Genomic DNA, 26,324 nt, shown 5'->3' on the forward strand with positions numbered 1-26,324 from the left:
GAAAGAGAAAGCACAAACAAGGAGAGGGAGGGAGCCCAACACAGGGCTCAATCCCAGGACCCCTGGATCATGACCTGAGCTGAAGGTGGATGCTTAACCAGTTGAGCCACCCAGGCGCCCTAGTTCCTTTGCGTTTCTGTATGAATTTTGAAATCAGTTTGGCAGTTCTACCAAAATTTTCTTAGGAATTTGATTGGAGTGGTGTTGAATTTATAGATCAGTTTGAGGGAGCATTGTTATCTTAATATGGAGACTTCTGGCCAGTGAATAAGGTATATGTTTCCATGTCTTTAGGGTTCTCTCTAATTTCTCTTAGTAATATTTTGTAGTTCTCAGTGTACAGATCTTTCACATCTTCTGTCAGATTTGATCCCACATATTTGATGGTTTTTGATGTTTTGTATATAGAATTCTTTCAAAATTTTAGGTTTTTTTGTGCCAGAATATATGCATAGAATTGATTTTTTTTTTTTTAACTTTTTTTTTTATTCATTTGAGAGAGAGCATGAGCACAAGTAGGGGCTAGGGCAGGGATGGGCAGAGGGAAATGGAGAAACAGACTCCCCACTGAGCAAGGAGCCTGATGTGGGGCTTGATTGCAGGACTCTGATATCATGACCTGAGCTGAAGACAGATGCTTAACTGACTGAGTCACCCAGGTTGTCCCTGCATAGAATTGATTTTTGGTGGTGTTTTTGTTTTTGTTTTTGTTTTTGTTTTTTTTGTATTCTGCAACCTTGATAAACTTACTCTGCTATTTTTTTTTTTTTTTTTGTAGATTCCCTCAAGTTTTGTACACAGATGGTCATGTTGTTTATTTATAGAAACTGTTTTGCTTTTTCCTTTACAATCTGGGTTCCTTATATTTCTTTTTCTTGTTGAATTTCCCTGACTGGAACCTCCAGTATAAAGTTGAATAGAAATGGCAAGAGTAGACATTTCTGTCTTGTTCTTGATCTTAGGAGGAAAGCATGTAGTCTTTCTTTATTATGATGTTAATTGTAATTTTTCCATAGATGCCTTTTACCAGGTTGAAGAAGTTCTCTCTTTTTTTTTTTTAGAATTTATTTATTATTTTATTTTATTTTAGTACTCTCTACACCACCCAGTGTGGGGCTCAGACTCACAACCCTGAGATCAAGAGTCACATGCTCTTTCAACTGAGGCAGCCAGGTGCCCTAAAGAAGTTTTTTGTTTCTAGTTTGTTGAGAGATTTTTTCTCCCCAAATTTTTATTTAAATTCTAGTTACTTAACATATAGTGTAATACTGTTTTTAAGAGTAGAATTTAGTGATTCATCACTTACATATAACACCCGGGTGCTCATTTTAACAAGTACTTTCCTTAATACCAATCACCTGTTATCCCATCCCTTATACACCTCCCTCAGTCAACCCTTGATTTGTTCTTTATCGTTAAGTCTCTTATGGTTTGCTTCCCCCCCTCTTTTTTTTTTTTAGCTCTTTCCATATGTTTATTTGTTTTGTTTTCTTAATTCCACATATGAGTGAAATCGTATGGTATTTATCTTTGTGTGACTGCTTATTTTGCTTAGCATAATACACCCTAGTTCCATCATCCACACCATTGCAAATGGCAAGATTTTATTCTTTCTGATGGCAGTAATATTCCATTATATATATACACATACCACATCTTCTTTATCTATTTATTAGTTAATGTACACTTGGGTGGCTTCCATAATTTGGCTATTGTTGGTAATGCTGCTATGAAAGTTGGGGTGCATGGACCCCTTTGAATCTTTGTCTTTGTTTCTTTTGAGTAAATGCCTAGTAGTGCAATTGCTGGGTTGTGGGGTAGTTCTGTTTTTAACATTTTTTTTTTTAAAGATTTTATTTATTTATTTGACAGACAGAGATTACAAGTAGGCAGAGAGGCAGAGAGAGAGGAAGAAGCAGGCTGCCTGTGGAGCAGAGAGCCCGATGTGGGGCTCGATCCCAGGACCCTGGGATCACGACCTGAGCTGAAGGCAGAGGCTTTAACCCACTGAGCCACCCAGGCTCCCCTGTTTTTAACATTTTGAGGAACTGTTTTCCAGAGTGGCTGTACCAGTTTGCATTCCCACCAACAGCATAAAAAGATTCCTCTTTCTGAGAGTTTTGATCAGGAATGAATATTGAATTTTGTCAAATGCATTTTTGTGTTGAGTTGAACTTATAATTTTCCTTTTTCCATTCTTAATATTGTCAATTACATTGATTGTTGAATGTTAAAGTAGTTAAGCATTCTTGGGACAGACTCCACTTGCTCAAGATATATTATCCTTTCATAATGTTATTGTATTTGATTTGGTAAAATTTTACTTTGGATATCTACACCTAGTTTATGAGAGTTAATGGTGTGTAGTTTTCTCATAATATTTTGGTTTTGATATGAGGGTGACTTTGGCTTTACAGAATGGGTTGAGATATAGATCATCTTCAGTTTTTTGGGAGAGTTTCAGTAGAATTAGTATTATTTCTAACTTAAATGTTCGATAGAATTTACCAGTAGAGACCTCTGGGCTTGAAGTTTTGTTTGTGGAAAGGATTTTAACTACAATTTCAATTTCATTATTGCATACAAGGCTATTTGAGTTAACTCTTTCTTGAGTGAGCTTTGATTGTGTCTTTCAGGGAATTTGTCCATTTCAACTACGTTGCTAATATTAAGTTTTTTTTTTTATTTTTTATTTTATTTTATTTTTTTTTGTAAAGATTTTTTTTTATTTATTTATTTGACAGAGAGAGATCACAAGTAGGCAGAGAGGCAGGCAGAGAGAGTGAGAGGGAAGCAGGCTCCCTGCCGAGCAGAGAGCCCGATGTGGGACTCGATCCCAGGACCCTGAGATCATGACCTGAGCCGAAGGCAGCGGCTTAAACCACTGAGCCACCCAGGCGCCCTGTTTTTTTTTTTTTTTTTTTAATTAAGTTGTTTCTTATATTAGTATTACCATTTTATTTATATTTTTTAAATTTTTATTTATTTATTTTTTTAAAAAGATTTTATTTATTTATATGACAGACAGAGATCACAAGTAGGCAGAAAGGCAGGCAGAGAGAGAGAGAGAGAGAGGGAGGAAGAAGCAGGCTCCCCGATAAGCAGAGAGCCCGATGTGGGGCTTGATCCCAGGACCCTGGGATCATGACCTGAGCTGAAGGCAGAGGCTTTAACCCACTGAGCCACCCAGGCAACCCGTGTTATCATTTTAAAAATCTGTAGAATGTGTAGTGATAATACCTCTCTCATTTCTGATGTAATTCTTTTTTTTTTTTATTTCATCCTCATGAGTCTGTTTTTATTGCTTTTCCCGTCACTTTGATTTTCTGTGTTGTTTTTCTGTTTTCTTTCATTGATTTCTACTTTGGTCTTTATTATTTCCTTTCTTCTGCTTATTTTAATTTCTTCTGATTTTCTTTTCCTTTTTTTTAAAGATTTTTATTAATTTGAGAGAGAGAGGGAGGGAGGGAGACAGAGATAGCAACAAAAAAACACAAGTGGGCAGGAGAGGGAGAGAAGCAGGCTCCCCACTGAGCAGGGACCCAATGCAGGACTCAGTCCCAGGATCTTGGGATCATGACTTGAGTTGAAGGCAGATGCTTAACTTACTGGGCCATCTAGGTGCCCCCTGATTTTATTTTTTTAATGTGGAAGCTAACTGAGATCATTGATTGGAGACATTCTTCTTCTTTTTTTTTTTTAATGTATAGATGCAGTACCTTCCTCTTCTTCTTCTTTTTTTTTTTTTTAAGATTTTATTTATTTATTTGACAGACAGGGATCACAAGTAAGCAGATAGGCAGAGAGAGAGGAGGAAGCAGGCTTCCCGCTGAGCAGAGAGCCGGATACAGGACTGGATCCCAGGACCCTGGGATCATGACCTGAGCTGAAAGCAGAGGCTTTGACCCACTGAGCCACCCAGGCGCCCCGAGGCATTATTCTTTTTTAATATAGGTGTTTAATGCTATAATTTCCCATTAAAAACTGAAGCATACTACAAATTCTTAACATGCTGTGTTTTCATTTTCATTCTAATTTCTGATTTCCCTTTTTTAAAAATCCATGGGTTATTTAAAAGTGTGTTATTTAGTTCCCAGATACTTGGTACTCTTTCTAGAGATTTTTTGTTATTGATTTCTAACTTAATCATTTGGGGATGTATACTTTGTATGATTTGATTCTTTTAAAAAATTGATTGAAATTTGTTTTGTGTCCCAGAATATCATTTATCTTGGTAAAATATTCCATGTGAACTTGAGAAGAATGTGTATTTTGGGTGGTTTCTTTCTATAAATGTCAGTCTAATCAAGTTGGTTGATAGTGTTGTCAAATCTACTAAATCCTTATTGATTTTCTGCAAATATTACAACTATTTTGACAGAGATACTAAATAAAGGCTTTGCCTATAATTGTAGATTTGTCTTTCTCAGTATTGTCAGTTTTTCATGTTTTTTTGAGTTTTTTTTTAATTAGGTGGGTGCACATTTAAGAATTTAATCTTTTCTTGATAATTGACCCCTTTATCATTATGAAATTTTTTTAAATCACTATAATAATCTTTGCTCTGACATGCACTTATGAGTACATTTATATAGGTATTCCTTTACTCATATGAAAATTCTTTAATCAAAACAAGCTTATATATTAATACTTATGGCTTGACTAGAATAAGTCTGTCCAGATTAAAATTGTATTAAGGACCAAATATAGAATGACTGGTTTGTATAATGAAATAGAATTATTTCAAAATAATGGGTTCTAGTTCCATTTTAAGACCTATGAAAAGCAAAACGTCTAAATATTAAGATAATTCAGATTTTAATCTGTGGATGAAGATGGTTAACCAAGGGGTTAAAACATAACACATGTCACATGCAAATACTTTTTTATGGAACTTAAAAATCACAGGCCTAAAATTTTAACTATCTTGTATTAAGCCATCCTGCCCTCATGCCCCAACTTATTTAGTTTCAAAACATGAGAAGTAGGGGCACCTGGGTGGCTCAGTGGGTTAAGCCTCTGCCTTTGGCTCAGGTCATGGTCCCAGGGTCCTTGGATTAAGCCCCGCATCAGGCTCTCTGCTCAGCAGGGAGCCTGCTTCTCCCTCTCTCTCTGCTTGCCTTTCTCTGCCTACTTGTGATCTCTCTCTCTCTGTCACATAAATAAATAAAAATCCTTAAAAAAAAAAAGTATTTAAAATAAAACAAAACAAGATCAGTAGAAGTATCTTTTAGCTAGTGAAAATTACCAAATGAGGGATGCCTGGATGGCTCAGTTGTTTACACATCTGCCTTTGGCTCAGGTCCTCATCCCAGGGTCCTTGGATCCAGTTACACAGCGGGCTCCTTGCTCAGCAGGGAGCCTGTTTCTCCCTCTGCTGGCTGTTTCCCCTGCTTGTGTGCTTGCCCACTCCTCTCTCTCTCATTCTCTCCGATAAATAAAGTCTTAAAAGAAAAGAAAATTGCTAAGTGAAATCACTGAATTCTACTCTTGAAACCAATATTGCACTGTTTATTAACTAAAATTAAAAATAAAAAAGCTCAGAAAAAAATTACCAAATGAAATGATATTTGAAATAATATTTTTAAAATGCTGTCCTGTATTCCCATAAATGTTGTTAACATTGGTTCATCCTGATTTAGTTCATGTTTGTTAATATACATACCATCAAAGTGCTAGCATTTACTTTTTCTGCTGCCTTGAAGAAATGAATGTGTACATTCTTATTCTCTTTTGCCAGTCATTTGACTATTTTTATTATCATTTTTTAAATTAATGTATAATGTATTTTTTTCAGGGGTACAGTTCTGTGAACCATCAGTCTTATACAAATGTGTACATTCTTTGAAGTCCTGTTACATATGTGAACTAGATATGAAAATAAAATTTCCTTTTAATATAGCCATGTTTACAAATAGGTTACTTTTTTAAGGTTGTATTTACTTAGATTTACTATGTAAGCAACCCAGATTGATTTTTTCCCCCAATTAAGAAAATACTACTTCCATGACTTTCTTAATGAATTTGACTTAAGAAAAAGAAAATTTAGAAAGTTGAAACATTTCTCAGGGTGCCTAGGTGGTGCAGTTGGTTTTGTGTACAACTCTTGGTTTGGACTCAGGTCATGATCTCAAGGTTGTGAGATGGAGCATGTATTGGGCTCTGTGCTCAGTGCGGAGTTGGCTTAAGGTTCCCTCTGCCTCTCTGCCTCTCTCTACTGCACTCTCACTTGTGTGCTCTCCCTCTCTCTCGAATAAATAAATCTTTAAAAAGTTGAGACATTTCTCAAAAACAAACTTTTGGTTTTATTTTAAATTTTATCTACTATACTTACAGGGATCTTAGATGATTCATTTCAAGAGGGTTTATAACCCTAAACCAGACTAATTCCTATGTATAGCCATTCTGCTCTCTGTAGAAAGGAAAGTCATGTGATTTTACTGAACTTCTAATTACAAAACTAAATTATCTTCAGGCTTTGTACTCTGTACAGTTGTTACTTCAACTTTAGTTGAGTATCTGGTTGTGTTACAGAAAGGCATAAAAACTCTACATTGTTACAGAGAAGCAAGATAATGTAACACATTGTAGAGTGGGAGAGTAAAATGAACTTTTTTTTTTTTTAAAGATTTTATTCATTTATTTGACAGAGAGAGATCACAAGTAGATAGAGAGGCAGGCAGAGAGAGAGAGAGAGAGGGAAGCAGACTCCGTGCTGAGCAGAGAGCCCGACGCGGGACTCGATCCCAGGACCCTGAGATCATGACCTGAGCCTAAGGCAGCAGCTTAACACACTGAGCCATCCAGGCGCCCTAAAATGAACTTTTGATAAAAGGAGTTTATCAGTACTTATGTAAGTGTAACATTTTATAATAAAATCCTTTTTTTTTTTTAAGAAGATTTTATTTTAGAGAGAGAGCACAGGAAGAGCAGAGGGAGAGGGACAGACAGACTGTGTGCTGAACGTGGAGCTCGACATGGGGCTGATGATCCTGAGATGATGACTGGAGCTGGATCCAAGAGTCGGTTGCTTAACCTACTGAGCCATCCAGGCCCCTCCGTAAAATTCTTTACCTTCTACAAAATTTCATAATGAGTGAAAGGATAGTTTGTAAATCCAAGATTTAAAAAACTACACAGAACCCACAATATTTGGGGAAAAGGTTTATGCAGATAGTTTTTAAAATGACAGTTTTTTTTTCTGTCAGTTACACATTAGCATATGTAAACTCATTGAAAATATATCACAACTATAATTCTGGAAAAACATTTTATCTTTTCTAGATGGAATTTCCCCATATTCACTATATGATATACCTTTTACTATTACATGAGTACAATTAACAATAATGTTTAATTACTTTAAAGCAAGTAAAGCAGTTTTCTTCCTCAAAATGAGTTTTTTCTTTAAAGATTTATTTATTTGAGAGAGCACAGTGGGGAAGGACAAAGGGAGAGGGATAGAAATAATCTCAAGGAGACGCCTCTCTTAAGCAGGGAACCTGTCTGGGGGCCGGAGATACAACCTGAGCTGAAACCAAGGGTTCAATGCTTAACCTACTGCACCACCCTTGTGTCCTTCAGAATGAGTTTTATTATTTTTATTTTTATGTTTTTAAAAGTATTTTTAGAAGATTTTATTTATTTGACAGAGAGAGAGAGAGAGATCACAAGTAGGCAGAGAGGGAGAGGGGGAAGCAGGCTACCGCTGAGCAGAGAGCCGGATGTGGGGCTTGATCCCAGGACTCTGAGATCATGACCTGAGCCGAAGGCAGAGGCTTAACCTACTGAGCCACCCAGGCGCCCCTCAGAATGAGTTTTAAACATCAAAACCTAGACCTATAAAATTTTAAAGCTTTTCAGTAGTCTCAGTATTTCAAATGGAAACCATTACAAACTTCTCAAGTGATCGTTCTGCTATAGGTGTGCCAGTCTAGTTACTTAGTATAGAATTCTTCCGAGATTTTTTTGTCTCTTTGCTGGATGGCTTTTTTTTTTTTTAAAGAAGATTTTATTTATTTATTTGATAAGAGATCACAAGTAGGCAGAGAGGCAGGCAGAGAGAGAGAGGAGGAAGCAGACTCCCTGCTGAGCAGAGAGCCCAATGTGGGGCTCGATCCCAGGACCCTGAGGTCATGACCTGAACTGAAGGCAGAGGCTTAACCCACTGAACCACTCAGGTGCCCCTGGATGGCTTTTTGTTAGTGCTGGCCTCATGCTTGTATTTGCTTTCTTTGTTGTTATATTCATTATGTTGTGACCATTAAGCTTACTTTTGATTTGTCTTTCATGCTGTTTTTTCCTCCCATCCTCTTATTTTAAATTTATTTGATTCTTTACATTTAAAGTGAATTTCTTATAGTTAGCATATGTGGTGGAACCTTGCTTTATTATCCAGTCTGACCATCACTGCCTTTAATTTTGTCATATAGAACATTCACATTTTAAGGATTATTGATATGGTTAGATTTGAGTCTGTCATCTCGCTGTTTGTATTCAGTTTGTTCCATTTGTTCTTTGTGTCCTTTTTTGACTCTTCTTGAGACTTCGGGATTAATCATTTTATCTCCCTTTTTGACTTACCAGTTACAATTCTTTGTTATTTAATGGTTTCTTTAGAGATTTTAGAATGCATATTTTTCTATCATAGTCTAATCTCATGATGTTAATAATGTAAGCATCTTATGTAGTTTACATACATTACTCATCCCTGAATTTTATGTTACCGTTGTCATGTGTTTTACTTGTACATGTATTGTAAACTCCACAATACATTGTTATTATTTTGTTTAAACAATCAGTTTTTGAAGATTAAGAGAAACAGTCATATGTTTATTAGTGTATTTTCCATTTTTGAAGTTCTTCAATCTTTTGTGTAACTTTATATTTGGTATCCTGGTATTGTGTTTCTCAGTGTGAATGGGCTGTCATAGCAAAATGTGATAAACTAAGTAGTTTAAACAACATAAATTTATTTCCTTATAGTTTGGGAGATTGGAAGTCCAAGATCAAGGTGCTAGCAGGGTCACTGTCTAGTCAGGACCCTCTCCTTGGGTTTTAGATGGCTACTTTCTCACTGCTTACTTGTATGGCTTGTCGTCCCTGCATACACTGGTTGAAAGAGAGTAAGTTTTTTGGTGTCTCTTATAAGGGCACTAATCCTCTTAACTTCACATAACCATAATTACCTCCCAAAGGAGGCAACTGTAAATACCAGTACATTGGGGATTAAGACTTCAGTGTATGAATTTTAATGGGGTTGGGGAAGACATGTGGCTGTTTAAATTTAAATCGTAATTAGAATTAAATTTAAAATTTAGTTCCTCAGTCCCATGAGGTGTGATGAAACAATCCAGCCATTGGAGTGTTCCTGTTGCCTCAAGGACTTTTAACCTTTTTGTGACTAGGTGTCTTGTGATGAATTCTTTCAGAATTAGTATACCTGAAAAGTCTATCTCATCTTTTAACTTTTTAATAACACTTTTAGTTTGGAATAGTTTAGATTTGTAAAAGTATTGGAAAGATAGTATAGAGGTTTCTTTATAACATTCACTCACTTTCTCCTAATGTTAACATCTCATGTAACCACAATACATTTGTTGGAATTGAAACATTATCATCGGTACCTGACCTTTTTTTTTTTTTAGATTTTATTGATTTATTTGACAGAGAGAGCACAAGTCGGCAGAGTGGCAGGCAGAGAGAGAGGGGGAGAAGCAGGCTCCCCGCTGAGCAGAGAGCCTGACATGGGGCTTGATCCCAGGGCCCTGGGATTATGACCAGAGCTGAAGACAGATGCCCAACTGACTGAGCCACCAGCTACCCCACTTCCTTTCACATATCACTTACAATCTTATCTCTTTATCACTCCTGCCGTCATTCTTGGTGACTTTAATATCTGCTTATTAGACGGAACCATATGGAGTTGCAGTGTGTTGTTCCTAACAAGAAATCTGATTAATTCTTATTTTTCCCACCTGCACGTAACATGTCTTTTTTCTCTGGATGATATTCAGGATTTTTTCCCCCATCTCTGGTTTGAAACAACTTGATTATGATGTGCTTTTAAAATTTATGATGCTGTTTCTTTTTTTTTTTTTTTTAAGATTTTATTTATTTGACAGAGAGAGCACAAGTAGGCAGAGAGGCAGGCAGAGAGCAAGCGGGGAGAGGCCGCTCTCCACCGAGCAGAGAGCCCGATATGGGGCTCGATCCCAGGACCCTGAGATCATGACCTGAGCCGAAGGCAGAAGCTTAACCCACTGAGCCACCCAGGTGCCCCTATGATGCTGTTTCTTTTTTTTTTTTTTTTAATATTTTATTTATTTGACAGAGAGAAATCACAACTAGGCAGAGAGGCAGGCAGAGAGAGAGAGAGAGGAGGAAGCAGGCTCCCTCCTGAGCAGAGAGCCTGATGCGGGGCTCGATCCCAGGACCCTGAGATCATGACCTGAGCCGAAGGCAAAGGCTTAACCCACTGAGCCACCCAGGCACCCCTAGCACTGCTCCTTTAAGAAAGAACCATGACTAATCCTATCCCACCTTAAGTGTTTACTTTGGACACCACAGCAAATCCAAGCGTCCCATGGCAGCTCTCATCACCTAGATTCTCAGCCCCACCTGACTGTCATCTGGAGGGACTTTTGTAAGCTAACTTGATCTTCCTATTCTCAAAATGACTTTCTCCCTTGGAACCCGTGTCAATGATCAATAAAACCCCCGATGTTTTCAGCTGCTTGTGTGAAAGTTTCCTTCATCCTCTTGGTCTCACTGAAAGACGGCTGTCCTCCGAAGATACTGTTTCTCTTTGCACTTCTCAAGTACTGGCTATTTCTTCTTCTTTATAAGTACTACTGACCTGGAAGTGGGATAAACAGCCTCCCATTTGTTTCCAGACTACTAGAAAAACCTAGTTTGAAACACAAACCACTGCTACCCGCCCGCTGAAGTCACCTACTATCCTCCTGGTCACCTGCCCCTTACCAGCCACACCACTTCCTGGCCACTCATTGAAAACTTTAACATAGCACTTACTATCTTATCTCTTCACCACTCCTGCCGTCATTCTTGGTGACTTTAATATCTACTTATTAGTCTGAAGCATATGAAGTTGCAGTTTTCATAGGTTCAACCTAGGGTATGGTCTGTCGAATATGCTGGCCTCTCAGTTCCTTGACCTTTTGGCCATCAACTCCCGTGGATCATACCATCTCAGCCTTTCTCAAGTGGGGTTCTGAGAGAAGAGTAGGCCTAATGCCCAAGACATCCATTGTATGTAATGAATTAGCCTCTGTCCTTTGCATCTCGAATGGTACCAGTTATGTGCGATCCTTGGGAGAAGTAAGAAAGAGCCAGTTCATTTTCTGTGTTCTCCAGTTCCAATTCAAGAGCCCTGATTCCTCAACCCTGGTTCTGGTTGAGCCTGCCAATAATAACTGTGCCACTTCCAAGATCTCATTTTCAGATGTCCTGTTCTCTGATCTCTGATCACCACCAGCTATCTCTTCCAAGTCACTCCCTCTAATACCCTGACTCCAATAATCTTTCAGCCCCACTGGGATGTTCCAGTTCTAGACTATCACCTTTTCATTGTCCATTACCTGTCATGGCCTCACTGTTTACCTAACTTAGATTTCACGGTTATCGTATTAACCATTCCCTTGAATATTCTCTCAACTCATTTCTAATTTCTATTGTACTCCCTGGCAAAACTCTATTTAGGTTAAATCCAACCTTCTACCTACTTAATACGTGTCCTTACAAGCAGCACAACAGTGCTGATGGGCTCACAGTATATTTAAGACCACACACCTCAAGTGGCCCCTCAGTACTGCTTAGCAATCATCATGTTTCCATAGTCAGTTTATTCTTCTACTCTCCCAGAGACTATTTAATTTCTCCTCTGCTATCCTCAAACCTTTAGTATCCATCCTGACTCTGGAGTCTGGAGTCACTGTTCTTTTTGTTTTGATACAACAACTTTATGAGATATGATTCACATATTACATAATTCACTAACTTAAAGTGTAATATTCAATGGTTTTTAGTATATTCATAGTTGTACAACTATCACCACTATCAATTTTATAGTATTTTCCAGTAACTGAAGAAGAAACCTGTTCCCATTAGCGGTCACTCTCCATTTCCCTGCTAACCTCCAGCCCTAGACAAACCACTGATCTACTTCTGTCTATGGGTTTGCCCATTCTGGGCATGTCATATAAATGGAATCATACTATGTTTGGTCTTTTGTTTTTTTTTTAAAGATTTCATTTATTTATTTGACAGACAGAGATTTCAAGCAGGCAGAGAGGCAGGCAGAGAGGCAGGCAGAGAGAGAGGAGGAAGCAGGCTCCCCGCGGAGCAGAGAGCCCGATGCGGGGCTCGATTCCAGGACCCTGAGATCATGACCCGAGCCAAAGGCAGCGGCTGAATCCACTGAGCCACCCAGGCGCCCCTATGTTTGGTCTTTTGTGACTGATTTTTTCACTTAACATATGTCTCCAGGGTTCATCCAGGCTGCTGTGTGTATCAGTAATTCATTCCCTTTTTATTTATTTATTTATTTATTTATTTATTTATTTATTTATTAAGAGAGATCACAAGTAGATAGAGAGGCAGGCAGAGAGAGAGAGGGAGGGAGGGAGGGAAGCAGGCTCCCTGCTGAGCAGAGAGTCTGACGCGGGACTTGATCCCAGGACGCCGAGATCATGACCTGAGCCGAAGGCAGCGGCTTAACCCACTGAGCCACCCAGGCGCCCCTAATTCATTCCCTTTAAAAAAAAAAAAACAAAAACAGCTGCTATACCATTTTACACTTCCACCACAATGTACTAGGATTCCAGTTTCTCCACATCCTTGGCAACAGTTGTTATTTTCTGTGGGTTTTTTTTTTTTTTTAAAGATTTTATGTATTTATTTGACAGAGAGAGAGCGCGCACACACACAAGCAGGGGGGGAGGGAGAATTAGCCTTCCCACTGAACACAGAGCTCAGTGGGGTTTGATCCCAGGAGCCTGGGGTCATGTCCGAGCTTAAGACAGATGCCTCACCCAGGTGCCCCATGTTTTTTTTTTTTTTTTTTTTCTTCTAAACATCTCTTTCTTTTTCTCTTTTTATTATGTCACTATACAGTATGTCATTAGTTTTTGATGTAATGTTCCAAGGTTCATTGTTTACCTATAACACCCATTATTTACCTATAACATGCCCTCCTTAATACCCATCACCAGGTTGTTGTAGGGATGCCTGGCTGTCTTACTTGGTGCAGCATGCAACTCTAGATCTTGGGGTTGTGAGTTTGAGCCCCAAGTTGGGTACAGGGATTACTTAAAATCTTTAAAAAAAAAAAAGTTTTTATAGCCACCCTGTTGAGTGTATAGTGGTATTTCATTATGGTTTTGATTTGCATTTTCCCAGTGTCCAATGATCTGAATCGTCTTTTTATGTTTGTGTTCGACATTTATGTATCACCTTTGGAGAAGTGTCATAAGTTCTTTGCCCATTTATTAATTGCAGGTCTCTTTGTTGTTGGATGGTAAGTGTTCTTTTTCTGTTGTGCTTATTATATCGTTATCATATATATGATTTGCAAATATATTCTTCCATTCTTTGTTTTCTTTTTCATTCTGTTGATGGTCTTTGATGCCCAAAAGTTTTAAAGTTTGATGAAGTCCAGTTTATTTCTTTTGCTTTTTTTTTGTACTTGATGTTATACCAAAGACTCTCTTGTCAAATGCAAATCATGATGATTGATCTTTAAGTGTTTTGTATTTTTGCTCTTTACATTAGGACTTTGATCCATTTTGAGCTAATATTTATATGTGGTATGGAGGTAGTCATATGTGTATATGTACATGCATGTTGTATGGTGTTATATACATAACATAAAATTCACCATTTTAACCATTTCTAGGTGCATAGTGGCATTAGATACATTCACATTGTTGGTTAGTTGTAGGATTTCTTTCATTTTTTTTTATTTTTTAGATTTTATGTATCTGAGAGAGAGTGCACACACACATAAGCGTGAGTAGGGGGAGGGCGGAGGAGGGGGCAGAGGCAGAGGGACAAGCAGACTCTGCTGAGCAGGGAGACTGACACTGGCCTTGATCCCAAGACCTGAGCCAAAGGCAGATGCTTAACCAACTGAGTCATCCAGGCTCCTAGTTGTAGGATTTTTTTATATATTGTGGATATTAACCCCTTATCAGTTAGATGATTTGCACATACTTTCTCGCATTCTGCAGATTGTTTTTTTACTATTAATAGTGTCCTCGATGCGCAGTAGTTTTAAATTTTGTAATTGTCCAGTTTATCCATTTTTTCTTTTGTTGCTTGTGCTTTTGGTGTTATATCCAAAAAATCATTTCCAAATCCAGTGTCATAAGGCTTTCCCCCCTGTGTTTTCTTCTGGGAGTTTTAAAATTGTAGCTTTTGGGGCACCTGGGTGGCTCAGTGGGTTAAAACCCCTGCCTTCGGCTCAGGTCATGATCCCAGGTTTCTGGGATCGAGCCCCGCATCGGGTTCTCTGCTTAGCAGGGAGCCTGCTTCCTCCTCTCTCTCTGCCTTCCTCTCTGCCTACTTGTGATCTCTGTCTGTCAAATGAATAAATAAAATCTTTAAAAAAAAATAAAAATAAAATTGTAGCTTTATGTTTTGGTCTTCTATCCACTTTTTGTTAGCTTTTGTATATCATGTAAGATGGGTCCAGCTTTCTTCATTTGCATGTGGATATCCAGTTTTCCTAGCATCATATGTTGATGTTTTATTTTTATTTTTTATTATTATTTTTAAAATTTATTTGATAGAGATCACAAGTAGGCAGAGAGGCAGGCAGAGAGAGGAAGGGAAGCAGGCTCCCTGCGGAGCAGAGAGCCCGATGCGGGACTCGATTCCAGGACACTGGGATCATGACCTGAGCCAAAGGCAGAGGCTTTAACCCACTGAGCCACCCAGGCACCCCATATGTTCATGTTTTAATATATGTCTTTATATTTTGATTTGGTTTCATGTATAGCATACTTGGTCTTTCTATTTTTATACAAGCTTGCATCTTTTTTTCCCTTAAACCAGTGTGGTGGTAGAACCATTAATATTTAACATGGTTATTGAAGTACTTTAATATTTACTATCTTTCAAAAAAATTTATTGTCTTTCAGATTTTTTTTTGCATTGGTTTTTAGTTTTCTCCCCATCCTTGATGATTTAATTTTTGCATATGTAGAATGTTTTATCTATTGAAAAAGTCAAAAAAGTCAAATCTGTAGAGAAAGGTATACTTAAATTATATTGCATCTCTATCCTGTACTGCCTGTTCCACACCCCTCATCCCTGTTGGTAATTAGTTTTATTTATTGTTTATTCTTGTTGATGTTGCTTTAAAGGAAAATTAAGCCAGCACATGTTTTCTCAATTCTGCTTCTTTGTGTGTGAAATGTAGTATGCCTATTTGCATTTTGTTCTTTTCTCTGTACAATATATCCTATAAATTATTTTTTTCATTCTTTCATTTACTATCTTATATTTCTCCAATGACCATCATTAAATTATTACTTGAATCTGTTTTCCTTTGGAGACATAGTAATTCATTTTTCTTTTTTGAGATGGTTTTGTCTGTCTTCAGTTTCTTTCTTAAGTTTGATGAACTTTGATTTCACTTGTTCTTTTTTTTTTTGTCCGTTTATGGCTTAAGTTTTTAGTTTCTGATTCGGAGTTTTTCTTAATCTCTGGATGCGTCTTTGTAACTATTGGAATGTTACACTGATTTTCTTTTCTATGGTGGTTTTGGGGGGTGGGATAGTGTTCATAAGCTGAAATGTTTTTATTTGCCTTTTTGTTTATAGTTGCTTAGTTTGGAATTTCTTTTTTTATTTCTATCATTTACTGGGTATATGTCCTAGTTTAAAAGTTCTACTTTTGTCTCTTTAGTGAAGTATAATTTCTTTTATGGATGATACTGTTCATGTTAGTGGGCTGTTAGGGTGGGGAGGATAGATTGACAGGTCTGGGTTTTGTTTTGTTTTTTTCCTGTAGGAGCCTTCATTTTTGTTTCTTTGTTCCTTCCTTTCTTTCTTGGAACCTGAAGGGCACCACTTCTTGTGTTTATCTCCGTCTGTTCTAATAACACTGCATCTCTGTGGTTGTCACTTTTGGCTGCTCTCACTTTTAAGTACCTTATTGTAGCTAATTATGTGAAGTACCACATCTTGGACCTGTGCTTAGTGTTTAGCCTTAGTGTTGGACTTTCTAATCATTGGGATGATTTTGCCTGTGCTTTAACTTTTTTAATGTGTTTTTCATGGAGTCTCCATTATTTTTCATGGAAGCTCTTAAGTGTCTCCTTCCTCTGTTCTGTGTACCCAAAGACTTGCAGCAGCAGTGGGAGTTCTGTTGGAATATGTTATTTATTGCTTGCTGCTTATATGAAGTTTATGGTTTGCCTTTTCTCATGCTGAAGACATTGGTCAGAGATGGCAGTTTTTTCTCACCTTTTAGTCTTGTGGTTTTTCCTGAAGGATTTGTGGAGAGATTCAGATTTAAGAAATTACCATTATCTTTTGGATCTTTCATTTTCAGCCATTCTGGATCACTATATTATAGTTGAGTTTTTTATATAATAACCTTATTAGATCTTATATTCAGTGTATATTTATATATTTTTCGCTTTTTTGGCTCTTTGTTTTGTCATACCTTTTGGCACTTAGAAAGTATTTTTTTTGTTGTTGTTCTAGACATTGACTTTATATTAGTGCCTTTTATAATTTCTTCCTCTTTTTCTTATAGCATTTCGTAATCTATTTTGCCACTTGTAAATGGTGTTCTTTGGCTTTCATTTATAGCCCATGCAGTATTTAGTGAACTTACTCTACTTTCCAGTTCTATCTCTTCTCATTTATTAGTTGGATAATTTTTACATTATTAAAATACATAATTACGTTTTTGTTATATTGTCATCTCTACTTTTGTTTTAGTCGTAGGTCTAAAATTAGAAATACTAAATATTCACTCTCAGTTCTTTGCCAAAGTTTCTCTTATAATAATTTCTCTAATTTTTTTAGCTTAAAAATATTTTTTTAGCTTATTATTCATTAGAATCATCAGGAAGACCTTGTAAGCAGTATTTCCTGAGTTCTGTTCTTCTGTTGTATTTCTATTGTTTTGATACCTGAAAGACTCCTTATGGGATCAAAAATTCTTGCTTACAATTCTCCCCCACTCAGGTTTCTTTAAAAATGCTGCTTTTGTGGTTTTTGTTTCTGTTTTTGCTTTAGTATGTTGCATTTGAAAAGTCCAACTTACTTTCCTTTTTCTGTGATTAGGCCTTTTTGTTAGTATGAACACTTTAAGAATTTCTTTATCTTTAAGGTGCAATAGGTATAATAGTATAGGTCTGAAAAATAGTTGTTCAGGGTCCATTTTCCCAGATAAATGGTGGGTGCTTTCAGTATATGAATTCAGGGTTGTTTTGGGTAAATTTTTCTTTGATTATAATTTTTTTTAAATTAAAGATTTTATTTACTTATTTATTTTAGAGAGAGAGTGGGAGTGTGAGCCTGAGCTAGGGGAGGGGCTGAAAGGGAGAGAGTGGGACAAGCATACTACATGTTGAGTCTAGAGCCCCATATAAAGCGGGGCTCTGTATTACGATCTTGAGATCATGTCCTGAGCCAAAATCAAGAGTTGGATGCTTAAGCTTAACCGACGGAGCCACCTAGGTGACCCTTTGATTATAGTTTTAATGTTAGTTTATGTCATTGTTCTGTTTTTTTCATCAGAGCTCCCAGTTATACATTTATTTGTTTTGTTTTGTTTTGTTTTTTTAATATTTTATTTATTTGACAGAGAGAAGTCACAAGTAGGCAGAGAGGCAGGCAGAGAGAGAGGGAGAAACAGGCTCCCCACTGAGCAGAGAGCCCTATATGGGGCTCGATCCCATGACCCTGAGATCCTGACCTGAGCCGAAGGCAGAGGCTTAAACCACTGAGCCACCCAGGCGCCCCCAGTTATACATTTATTAGATGATCTTTGCCTATATTCTGTTACAGCTACTTTCTCTTAGATCATTTTTATTCCTTTCCGTGTTTCATTTTTTGTTTTGTTGAATATTTTTTTTTTTCCTACAGTACCTTTATTGAATTTTGAGGCAAGGTATGGTTGGTGTTTTTTATTCTCTTTATTATATAGAACTGTTAATTTACCCAGTTTTTCTTTTCCTTTATCACCCAGTGGCCATAGGGTGTCTCTTATCTGTTTGCCTACTTCTTTTGTTCTCCTCTATGAGTGATGTTTCCTTGGGATTGATATAAGTTTAGTGGATATTCCTTATTCATATTAGGGATATGATATAAGATATATAAGAGAATAAGGATATTCCTTATTCTCTTTCTTGGGGTGATTTTGCCTATTCAAAATTGATGTTTATTTCTTGCTTGCAAGTAATTTGAAATTTGGAGTTATGCAGAAAATGCAGGTTACATGCAATTTTGTTATTTATCTGATTTTTGGGGGGGATTGTATAGAAAATACGGATATGTCTTAGCCTTACTATTTTGCCTCTTGACTTATTTTAATCACTTATCTTGGAAATATTTTCATATGAGTATTTATAAACAAAAGTCTTTTAAAAATTATTTATTTATTTGACAGACAGAGATCACAAGTAAGCAGAGGGGCAGGCAGGGAGAAGGAAGGGAAGCAGGTGATGTAGGGCTCTATCCCAGGAACCTGGGATCATGACCTGAGCCAAAGGCAGAGGCTTTAACCCACTGAGCCACCCAGGCACCCCCTCCCCTTTTTTTTTTGAGAGCAAGAATGCATGTGAGGGAGGGGCGGGACAGAGGGAGACGGGGAGAGAGAGAGAGTCTTAAGCAGGCTCCATGATCAGCGAGGAACCATTTGCTGGGCTTGATCTCATGACCCTGAGATCGTGACCTGAGCTGACGTCAAGAGTCAGCCTTTGCTTCTCCCTCTCCATCTGCTGTTCCTTCTCCTTCTCCTGTCTTGCTCATCCTCTGTCTCTCAAATAAAATAAAATAAAATCTTAAGGAAAAAAAAAGGAGTCAGCCGCTTAATTAACTGGGCCACCCAGGTGTCCCAAAAGTCATTCTTCTAGATGAAAACGTGGTATTCTGAATGGACCGTAATATATTTTACTGTGTTGTTATTCATGATCATAAGTCCATGCACTTAACACAATCTGTGATGTAATACTAGCTGCTTCTTAAAATTTCCAGTCTGTTTGGGGTTCCTGGGTGGCTCAGTTGGTTGGGTGTCCAATTCTTGGTTTCAGCTAAGGTCATGATCTCAGAGTGGTGAGATTGAGCCCTGTGCTGCACTCTGCACTCAGTGGGGAATATGCTTGAGATTCTCTCTCTTCCTTTCCCTCTCCTACTCGCTTGCTTTCTCTTTCTCTCTCTCAGTAAATAAATAAAGTCTTTAAAAAAATATCCAGTCTGGGGCACCTGGGTGGCTCAGTTGGTTGAACGACTGCCTTTGGCTCAGGTCATGATCCCGGACTTTCAGGATCGAGTTCCGCATCGGGCTTCCAGCTCCTTGGGGAGTCTGCTTCTCCCTCTGACCTTCTCCTCTCTCATACTCTCTCTCACTCATTCTCTCTCAAATAAATAAATAAAATCTTTAAAAAAAAATCGAGTCTGTCACAGACTTTTAAAATACAGTAAAAAAGAATTACCAGAAAATGAAATTTAAAAAGACAAAATATGGGCCTGTATCTTTTATTGTTATAGACAGCAAACATAAGGCTTCATTTCAATAAATATAATCAGAACAAATACAACATAGGAAAACAGGAAAAAAATGGTACATGTTCCATGAATTTGTGTTTATGAGCAATTTGATATAGAGAATGTCTATTTTACTGATAAATTTTTCTTTCCATAATTATAACTAAACAAAGTTATGTGTGAAATAGTGAACTGTGTATTAAGCATCCAATCATATCCTTTCAATGAACACTGTGTATATCAATATTTAAAGTTCTTATTTTGACAAATGAACTTTCTTCTTGCTTAACAACTTGCTATTCTAGTTTGGGTTGATGACGATGCCAGTGTCACAGGGGATATTGTTTACCTAAAGCCTATATTTTTAAAAAGATAAAATTCAGTTTGAAGAAATCAGTTTTACATTAAGGAATGGGAAGAATTTTATTTTATTTTTTATTTAAAGATTTTATTTATTTGTTTGACAGAGAGATCACAAGTAGGCAGAGAGGCAGGCAGAGAGAGAGGAGAAAGCAGGCTCCCTGCTGAGCAGAGAGCCCGATGCGGGGCTCGATCCCAGGACCCTGGGATCATGACCTGAGCTGAAGGCAGAGGCTTTAACCCACTGAGCCACCCAGGTGCCCCGGAAGAAGAATTTTAAAGCAGTTTCAATAAGATTGTAGTATTTTTATTCAAAACTAGCTTGAAAATGCTATACTTCAAAAATCATCTTTGATCCTCTGTTCCAGCAATTTTTTTCTGAAAAGTTAGTTAAATTTCTGTTACCTTATTATTATTATTTTAAAATTCAGTATAGTTAACATATAGTATTATATTAGTTTCAGGTATACAATACAGTGATTCAGCAATTTGATAATGTTACTCAGTGCTCATCATGATACGTGTACTTTTAATTTCCTTTACCTTTCACCCATCCCTTCATCCAACCCCTCTGGTAACCATTAGTTTGCTTTCTGGAGTTTAGAGTCTGTTTTGATTTGTCTCTTTTTTCTTTGTTTTGTTTCTTAAATTCCATGTATGAGTGAAACTGAATGGTATTTGTCTTTTTCCAACTGACTTATTTCATTTAGCATTTTACTTTCTAGATCTGTCTGTGTTGTTGCAAATGGCAAGATTCCCTTCTTTTTTTATGGCTGAGTGATATTCCATTGTTTATATATACCATATATTTTTATTTTATTTTATTTTTGTATTTGACAGAAAGAGACACAGCAAAAGAGGAAACAGAAGCAGGGAGAGTGGGACAGGGAGAAGCGGGCTTCCTGCCGAGCAGGGAGTCCAATGTGGGGCTTGATCCCAGAACCCTGGGATCATGACCTGAGCTGAAGGCAGGTGCTTAACGACTGAGCCACCCAGGTGCCCCATACCATATCTTTTTATCCATTCATCTATTAATGGCCACTTGGGATGCTTCTATAATTACGTTTTAATTATCCTTTGAGGAAAGAAATGGAATTTGGATCCATGAATTTGATTTTTTGGTGTAATATAGAATTTGGAAAGTTCTATTAAATTTATAAAGTTTTGGATGATAATGTTTTGCAGATGTAAAATACCAAGTTTACCACCCATTTCACTGATGTTTATTGTAAAATTATAGAACATCACGATCTATAGACTCTCTGTCCTTCTAATAATCTAATTTTCATTTCTGTCCTTTGATCTTACTTGTCATAAACATTCTTTCCTTGCATGGAAGTATTAAGTTCACTGAAAATACTGAACATATCAGAAAAATAAATCTTGCTTTCTACTTTATTACCTTGTCCTAAAAAGTTCTAGAAACACTAAGCATTCATTTTATAATTTGGAATTCTCCACAGACCTTTCCCCTTTAATAAATCCTGTTATGGCAAGTAATAACAGTTATTTATGATACATTTACATATCACATAATAAAGTGATTATGTATCAAAAAATATTCTTGAATTGAATGGATTTGCCTTAGCCTTATATAACTTACAATTTCTACTATGCACAGTATTTAGTTTGGCTGACATTTTTTTCAGTAATAGAAACTGTGTACTGAGCAACTGTGGCACAAGCTTCTTTTTTTTTTTATATATTTTATTTATTTGACAGAGAGAAATCACAACTAGGCAGAGAGGCAGGCAGAGAGAGAGGAGGAAGCAGGCTCCCTGCGGAACAGAGAGCCCGATGTGGGGCTCGATCCCAGGACCCTGGGATCATGACCTGAGCCGGAGGCAGAGGCTTTAACCCATTGAGCCACCCAGGTGCCCCTGCCACAAGCTTCTTAAATCTAGGATGTTTTTCCCATAGTTCCTTCTGGCTATGTGATAGTTAAAAGTTTAGTCCTTTATGTTTTTGTACAGTTAAAAGTTTAGTTAACAGTTGTTGACAGTGAAGCAAATTTTTGTATCATCCAGTTAATCACACATTTCTTAAAATAATTGCTGTGTTGCCAATATCTATGCATTTTTGAAGCTACAGTGAAAAGAATGTTGTTTGGCTTTGTTTTACTAATTGTTCTTCCATATCATGATCTGTTTCCTGAATGTGTCAGGCTATGTTGTTATTGAAATATGGTACTTGACAACTACCTTCTTTGCCTCAGATTCACCCAGCAGTTCCAAGCAGATAACTTCGCAATCTTCTGCTAATTTCTTGATAGTTTTATATACAGACAATCCCCGAGTTTTGATAGCTTGACTATGAGTTTTTGACTTTTTGAGTTTATGATGGTGTGAAGTGATAACACATTCAGTAGTAACTGAACTTCGAATTTTGAATTTTGCTCTTTTTCTGGGATAGCAGTACATGATATGACACTCTTTTGTGATACTGGGCAGTGGTGGTGAGCCACAGCTTTCAGTCAGCCACACAAGCGTGAAGGTCACAGCTGGTCATTTACAACCATTCTTTACCCATAAACGCATTCTGTTTTTCACTTTCAGTACAGTATTCAGTAAATTATATGGGATAATCAACACTTTTTTATAAAAAAAGGGCTTGTGTTAGATGATTTTGCCCAACTGCAGACCATTGTAAGTGTTCTGAGCTTGTTTAAGGTAGATTAGGCTAAACTGTGATGTTTGGTACATTAGGTGTATTCAGTACATCTTCAGTTTATAATATTTTCAACTTGTAATGGCTGGTCCTTCTGCAAGTGACTAGTCTGCAGTTTTCATCATGGAAGTCTACTTATCATGTGCTTGGATGTTGTGGCAATGTCAAATCACTGTATAAGTTTCTAAATGCTTATTCTCAGTTTCTATGTTTATTTTATTTTATTTTTTTAAAGATTTTATTTATATGAGAGAGAAAAAGAGGGTACAAGCAGGGGGAGTGGCAGAGGGAGAAAAAGGAGCAGGCTCCCCATAGAGCAGGGAGCCTGATGCAGGGCTGGATCCCAGGACTCTGGGATCATGACCTGTGCCAAGGCACTTAACTGACTGAGCCACCCAGGTACCCCTCTATCTTTATTTTGTTAGAGTAGTAACAGGCAGTGTGCTAATTTCCACTCATCTATAGATTGTGTTTTCTGTAGCATTGATTCAGGTTTTACAACAACAAAATATTCTACTTTGAGCATTATTGTGCACACATCTTTGTGCTGGTGAGTGTATCCTAGATTTAACTCCTAGAAGTGTAATTCTGGGCAAGATTATGTACATTAATGATTGCAGAGGTTATTGCTGATTTGCCCTCTAAACATATTGGATCCATTTTATCCTGTCAGTGGTATAAGGGTATATTTGTTTCCCCACATAAAGTGTTTTATAAAACATTTTATTTTTGCTATTAATACAGATTTTAAAAAGTATATAACTGTTTTGATTTATGTCAGGCGTCTTTACATATACTTAATAGCCCTTTGTATATTCTTTTCCCTATGGGTTATCTTATCATGGCCTTTGCTTATAGGAGGAGGTTAAATACTGGTCTTTTTACTGATTTGTAAGAGCTCTTTATAGATAAAGAAAATTAGCCCTTTCTCTGATAATTATGTTGCATAGTTTTCCCTAGTTCTGTTGCTTTTTAAGTACTGATTTAAAAATAGATGAATACACACTGACTTTAAACATAGTTACTCATTTAAAAAAAATATTTATTTGAGAGAGATAGAAAGAGTGGTGGGGGGCAGGGGAAGAGAGAGAGGGAGAGACCATCTTAAGCAGACTCTGTGCTGAGTGCAGAGCCTGACACGGGGCTTGATCTCACCACCCTGAGATCACAACCTGAGCTGAAACCAAGAATCAGATGCTTAACTGACTGAGCCATCCAGGCACCCCCATAGTTACTCATTTTTTAAGTCCTGAATCAAGCTTTCTCTGAACTTGAGTCCATGCTTACTGGCATTATGCAGATGGCCAATTTATACATGAGTGTCCATGTGACAAATAATAATGTCAATATATTATACATTTTAATTTTTATGATTTTTAATTGTTCCAGATCTACATTTTTTATTGTACCATAAAGGATCTTTTTCAGCTGTTTTCTGTGAACATTTACAATAGCCACTGATTCTGCAAGAGGCTCAGTGATCTCTTACAGAAGAGGCAGAAAGAGTACTAATTTTAATAGTAGCCACCCTGATGGTATTTCTTGTTTTGCAACAGGAACCAAAGGAGGAGAATGGATTGCAGAAAATGAAGACAAAACAGTCGAATAGAACAAAGTGTTTGGCTAAAAGGAAAATTGCACGTATGTTTTTATTTTTGTGTTGAGAATGCTTTGAAAAGTGTAGCATAGAATTGACACTGATTTCTTCATTAAAAAGAGATATCTCTGAATAAGGATGTATGTGCTTCCTATTTATTTTGGATTCCATTAATCTTAGGATTCACCATTACCTACAACTTTAACAGTTGACTTATTACTGGCAGAGGTTTGAAATTAGAATGTGAACTTCAGAATTAGGCACACTTGGATTTTAATCCTTCCTTTAGCCCTTACTATATGGACTTTAGGCAAGTTAGTGCTTTCAGCCTACCTCTGAATATAGATATAATAACTTAGTGGTTCAAATAGTAGTACCTACTATAATGGTACTAGTTTTGTCATGTTAAAAAAACAACATTCAACTGAGTAAATTTGAAGATTTAATTGGCTTTTATTAAATGATTCATGAGTTGGGCAACATTTCATTTAGTAAATAGAGAGGGTCTCCTGAGGAATTGTCCAAAATGGAAGGTTTTTATAGAAAGGAGGGTGGGGCGAGAAAATTGTTAGCAAAAAAAAAGGGAAAGAATTATTTTAGGCAAGACAATTTTTCTTTGCTGGGAAGGATAGGGGTCTTATTAGGTGAATTACCTCATCTTCCTTTGGGATGGAGAGTTTATGTGATTATCTCATTGGTGCTTAATCAGAAAATTCCGGGTTGACGGGTTAAGACTTAAATTTCTGGGGAAATTTGAAACTGTAGTGAAGTTAGGTATTAAGCCCGGGTTTGGTGACTTGACCTGGTCCAAGTGATGCTGTGTGGACCTGTGGTCTTCCTTTTAACGTTTGTTAAATTGTAAGGGAAAAAGTCTTTTCTGTTCTTAACACTTCAGTCTGGTCATCACATGTTTTGGGAGTTTTTCCCCCACACCAAGCAGTTCTCCAGTTTTAAGTCAGACACTGTTGAGTATCTCAGTTTAACCAATTCTGACACTGTCTGCCCAGAGATAGTATCAGATCCCACAGCATTCACTTTTTGACAGCAACTGCAAGTCCAGGTCATTACCTGTGCATCTGACTGACTGGCTATTCAGAGGTTTATATTACCCTCTCTTTGGGTTTGATTAATTGGTTAGAATGGCTCATAAAACTCAGGGAAACCATTTAATTACTAGATAACTGGTTTATTATAAAGGATATAACTCAGGAACAAGCAGATGGAAGAGATGTATAGGGCAAGATATGGCAGAAGGGCTGCAGAGCTTTCATGCCCGCTCCAAATGTGAGAGGAGTATCCCAGTGTCTCTGCCAACCTTTCCAGTATCTTCACCAAACTAGAAGCTCTCCAAACCCTGTAGTTTACAGATTTTTTATGGAAGCTCTGTTATATAGGCAGGAGTGATGAAATCATTGGCCATTGGTGATCATTCAAAGTCCAGCCAGCCCCTCTGTCTCTTCCCTCCAGGTTGGGGGACAGGGATGGAAGTTCCTACCCGCTAAACCCATGATTGGTTTCCTCATACTTAGGGGCTTTCCAAAAGTAAGTGCATAACGTAACTCTCAGGTATGGTTGAAAGGATTTGTTACAAATAAGAAAAGATTACCCTTATTGTTCTTTTCAGTTAGGAAATTCTGAGGGACTTAGGAGCTCTGTGCCAGGCAACAAAGATCAAATATATATTTATTAGTTTAAGTCAGAATAGCACTAAAATTTTTTGTTGTAGGTTTTGCTTTCTTTTTTTTTTTTTTAACAAAAGTGTATTGCTTTCTTTTTTTGCTTTATTTGCTATATTTACTTTTTTACAAAAGTTTATTGAAGATAAGCAAGGCTTTATTTCACTATTAGTTTGAATTTCAATGATTTAAGGTAGATTAACCACAGACAGTTCTTTGTTGTAAAATCATTGCATTATGTCTAGAGGTAGCGGTCATTAGGTTAGATCTGTCGAATGT

At 37.1% G+C, this 26,324-nt stretch overlaps 1 protein-coding gene across 2 annotated transcripts in view; it reads left to right on the forward strand.

Annotated features, from left to right (window-relative positions):
• UIMC1 (ubiquitin interaction motif containing 1) overlaps window positions 1-26,324 on the forward strand; it is a 133,261-nt gene that overhangs the window by 25,112 nt on the left and 81,825 nt on the right. The window contains exon 3 of one of the 2 annotated variants that reach the window (XM_045999404.1): window positions 24,329-24,413. The exons of the other annotated variant lie outside the window; for it this stretch is intronic. Within the exon in view, the coding sequence (XP_045855360.1) occupies window positions 24,329-24,413 (85 nt within the window). The remainder of the gene's footprint in view (window positions 1-24,328; window positions 24,414-26,324) is intronic. 2 annotated transcript variants of the gene reach the window in all.

Source organism: Meles meles, chromosome 3 (genome assembly GCF_922984935.1).
Source record: "Meles meles chromosome 3, mMelMel3.1 paternal haplotype, whole genome shotgun sequence".
NCBI lineage: Eukaryota > Metazoa > Chordata > Mammalia > Carnivora > Mustelidae > Meles > Meles meles.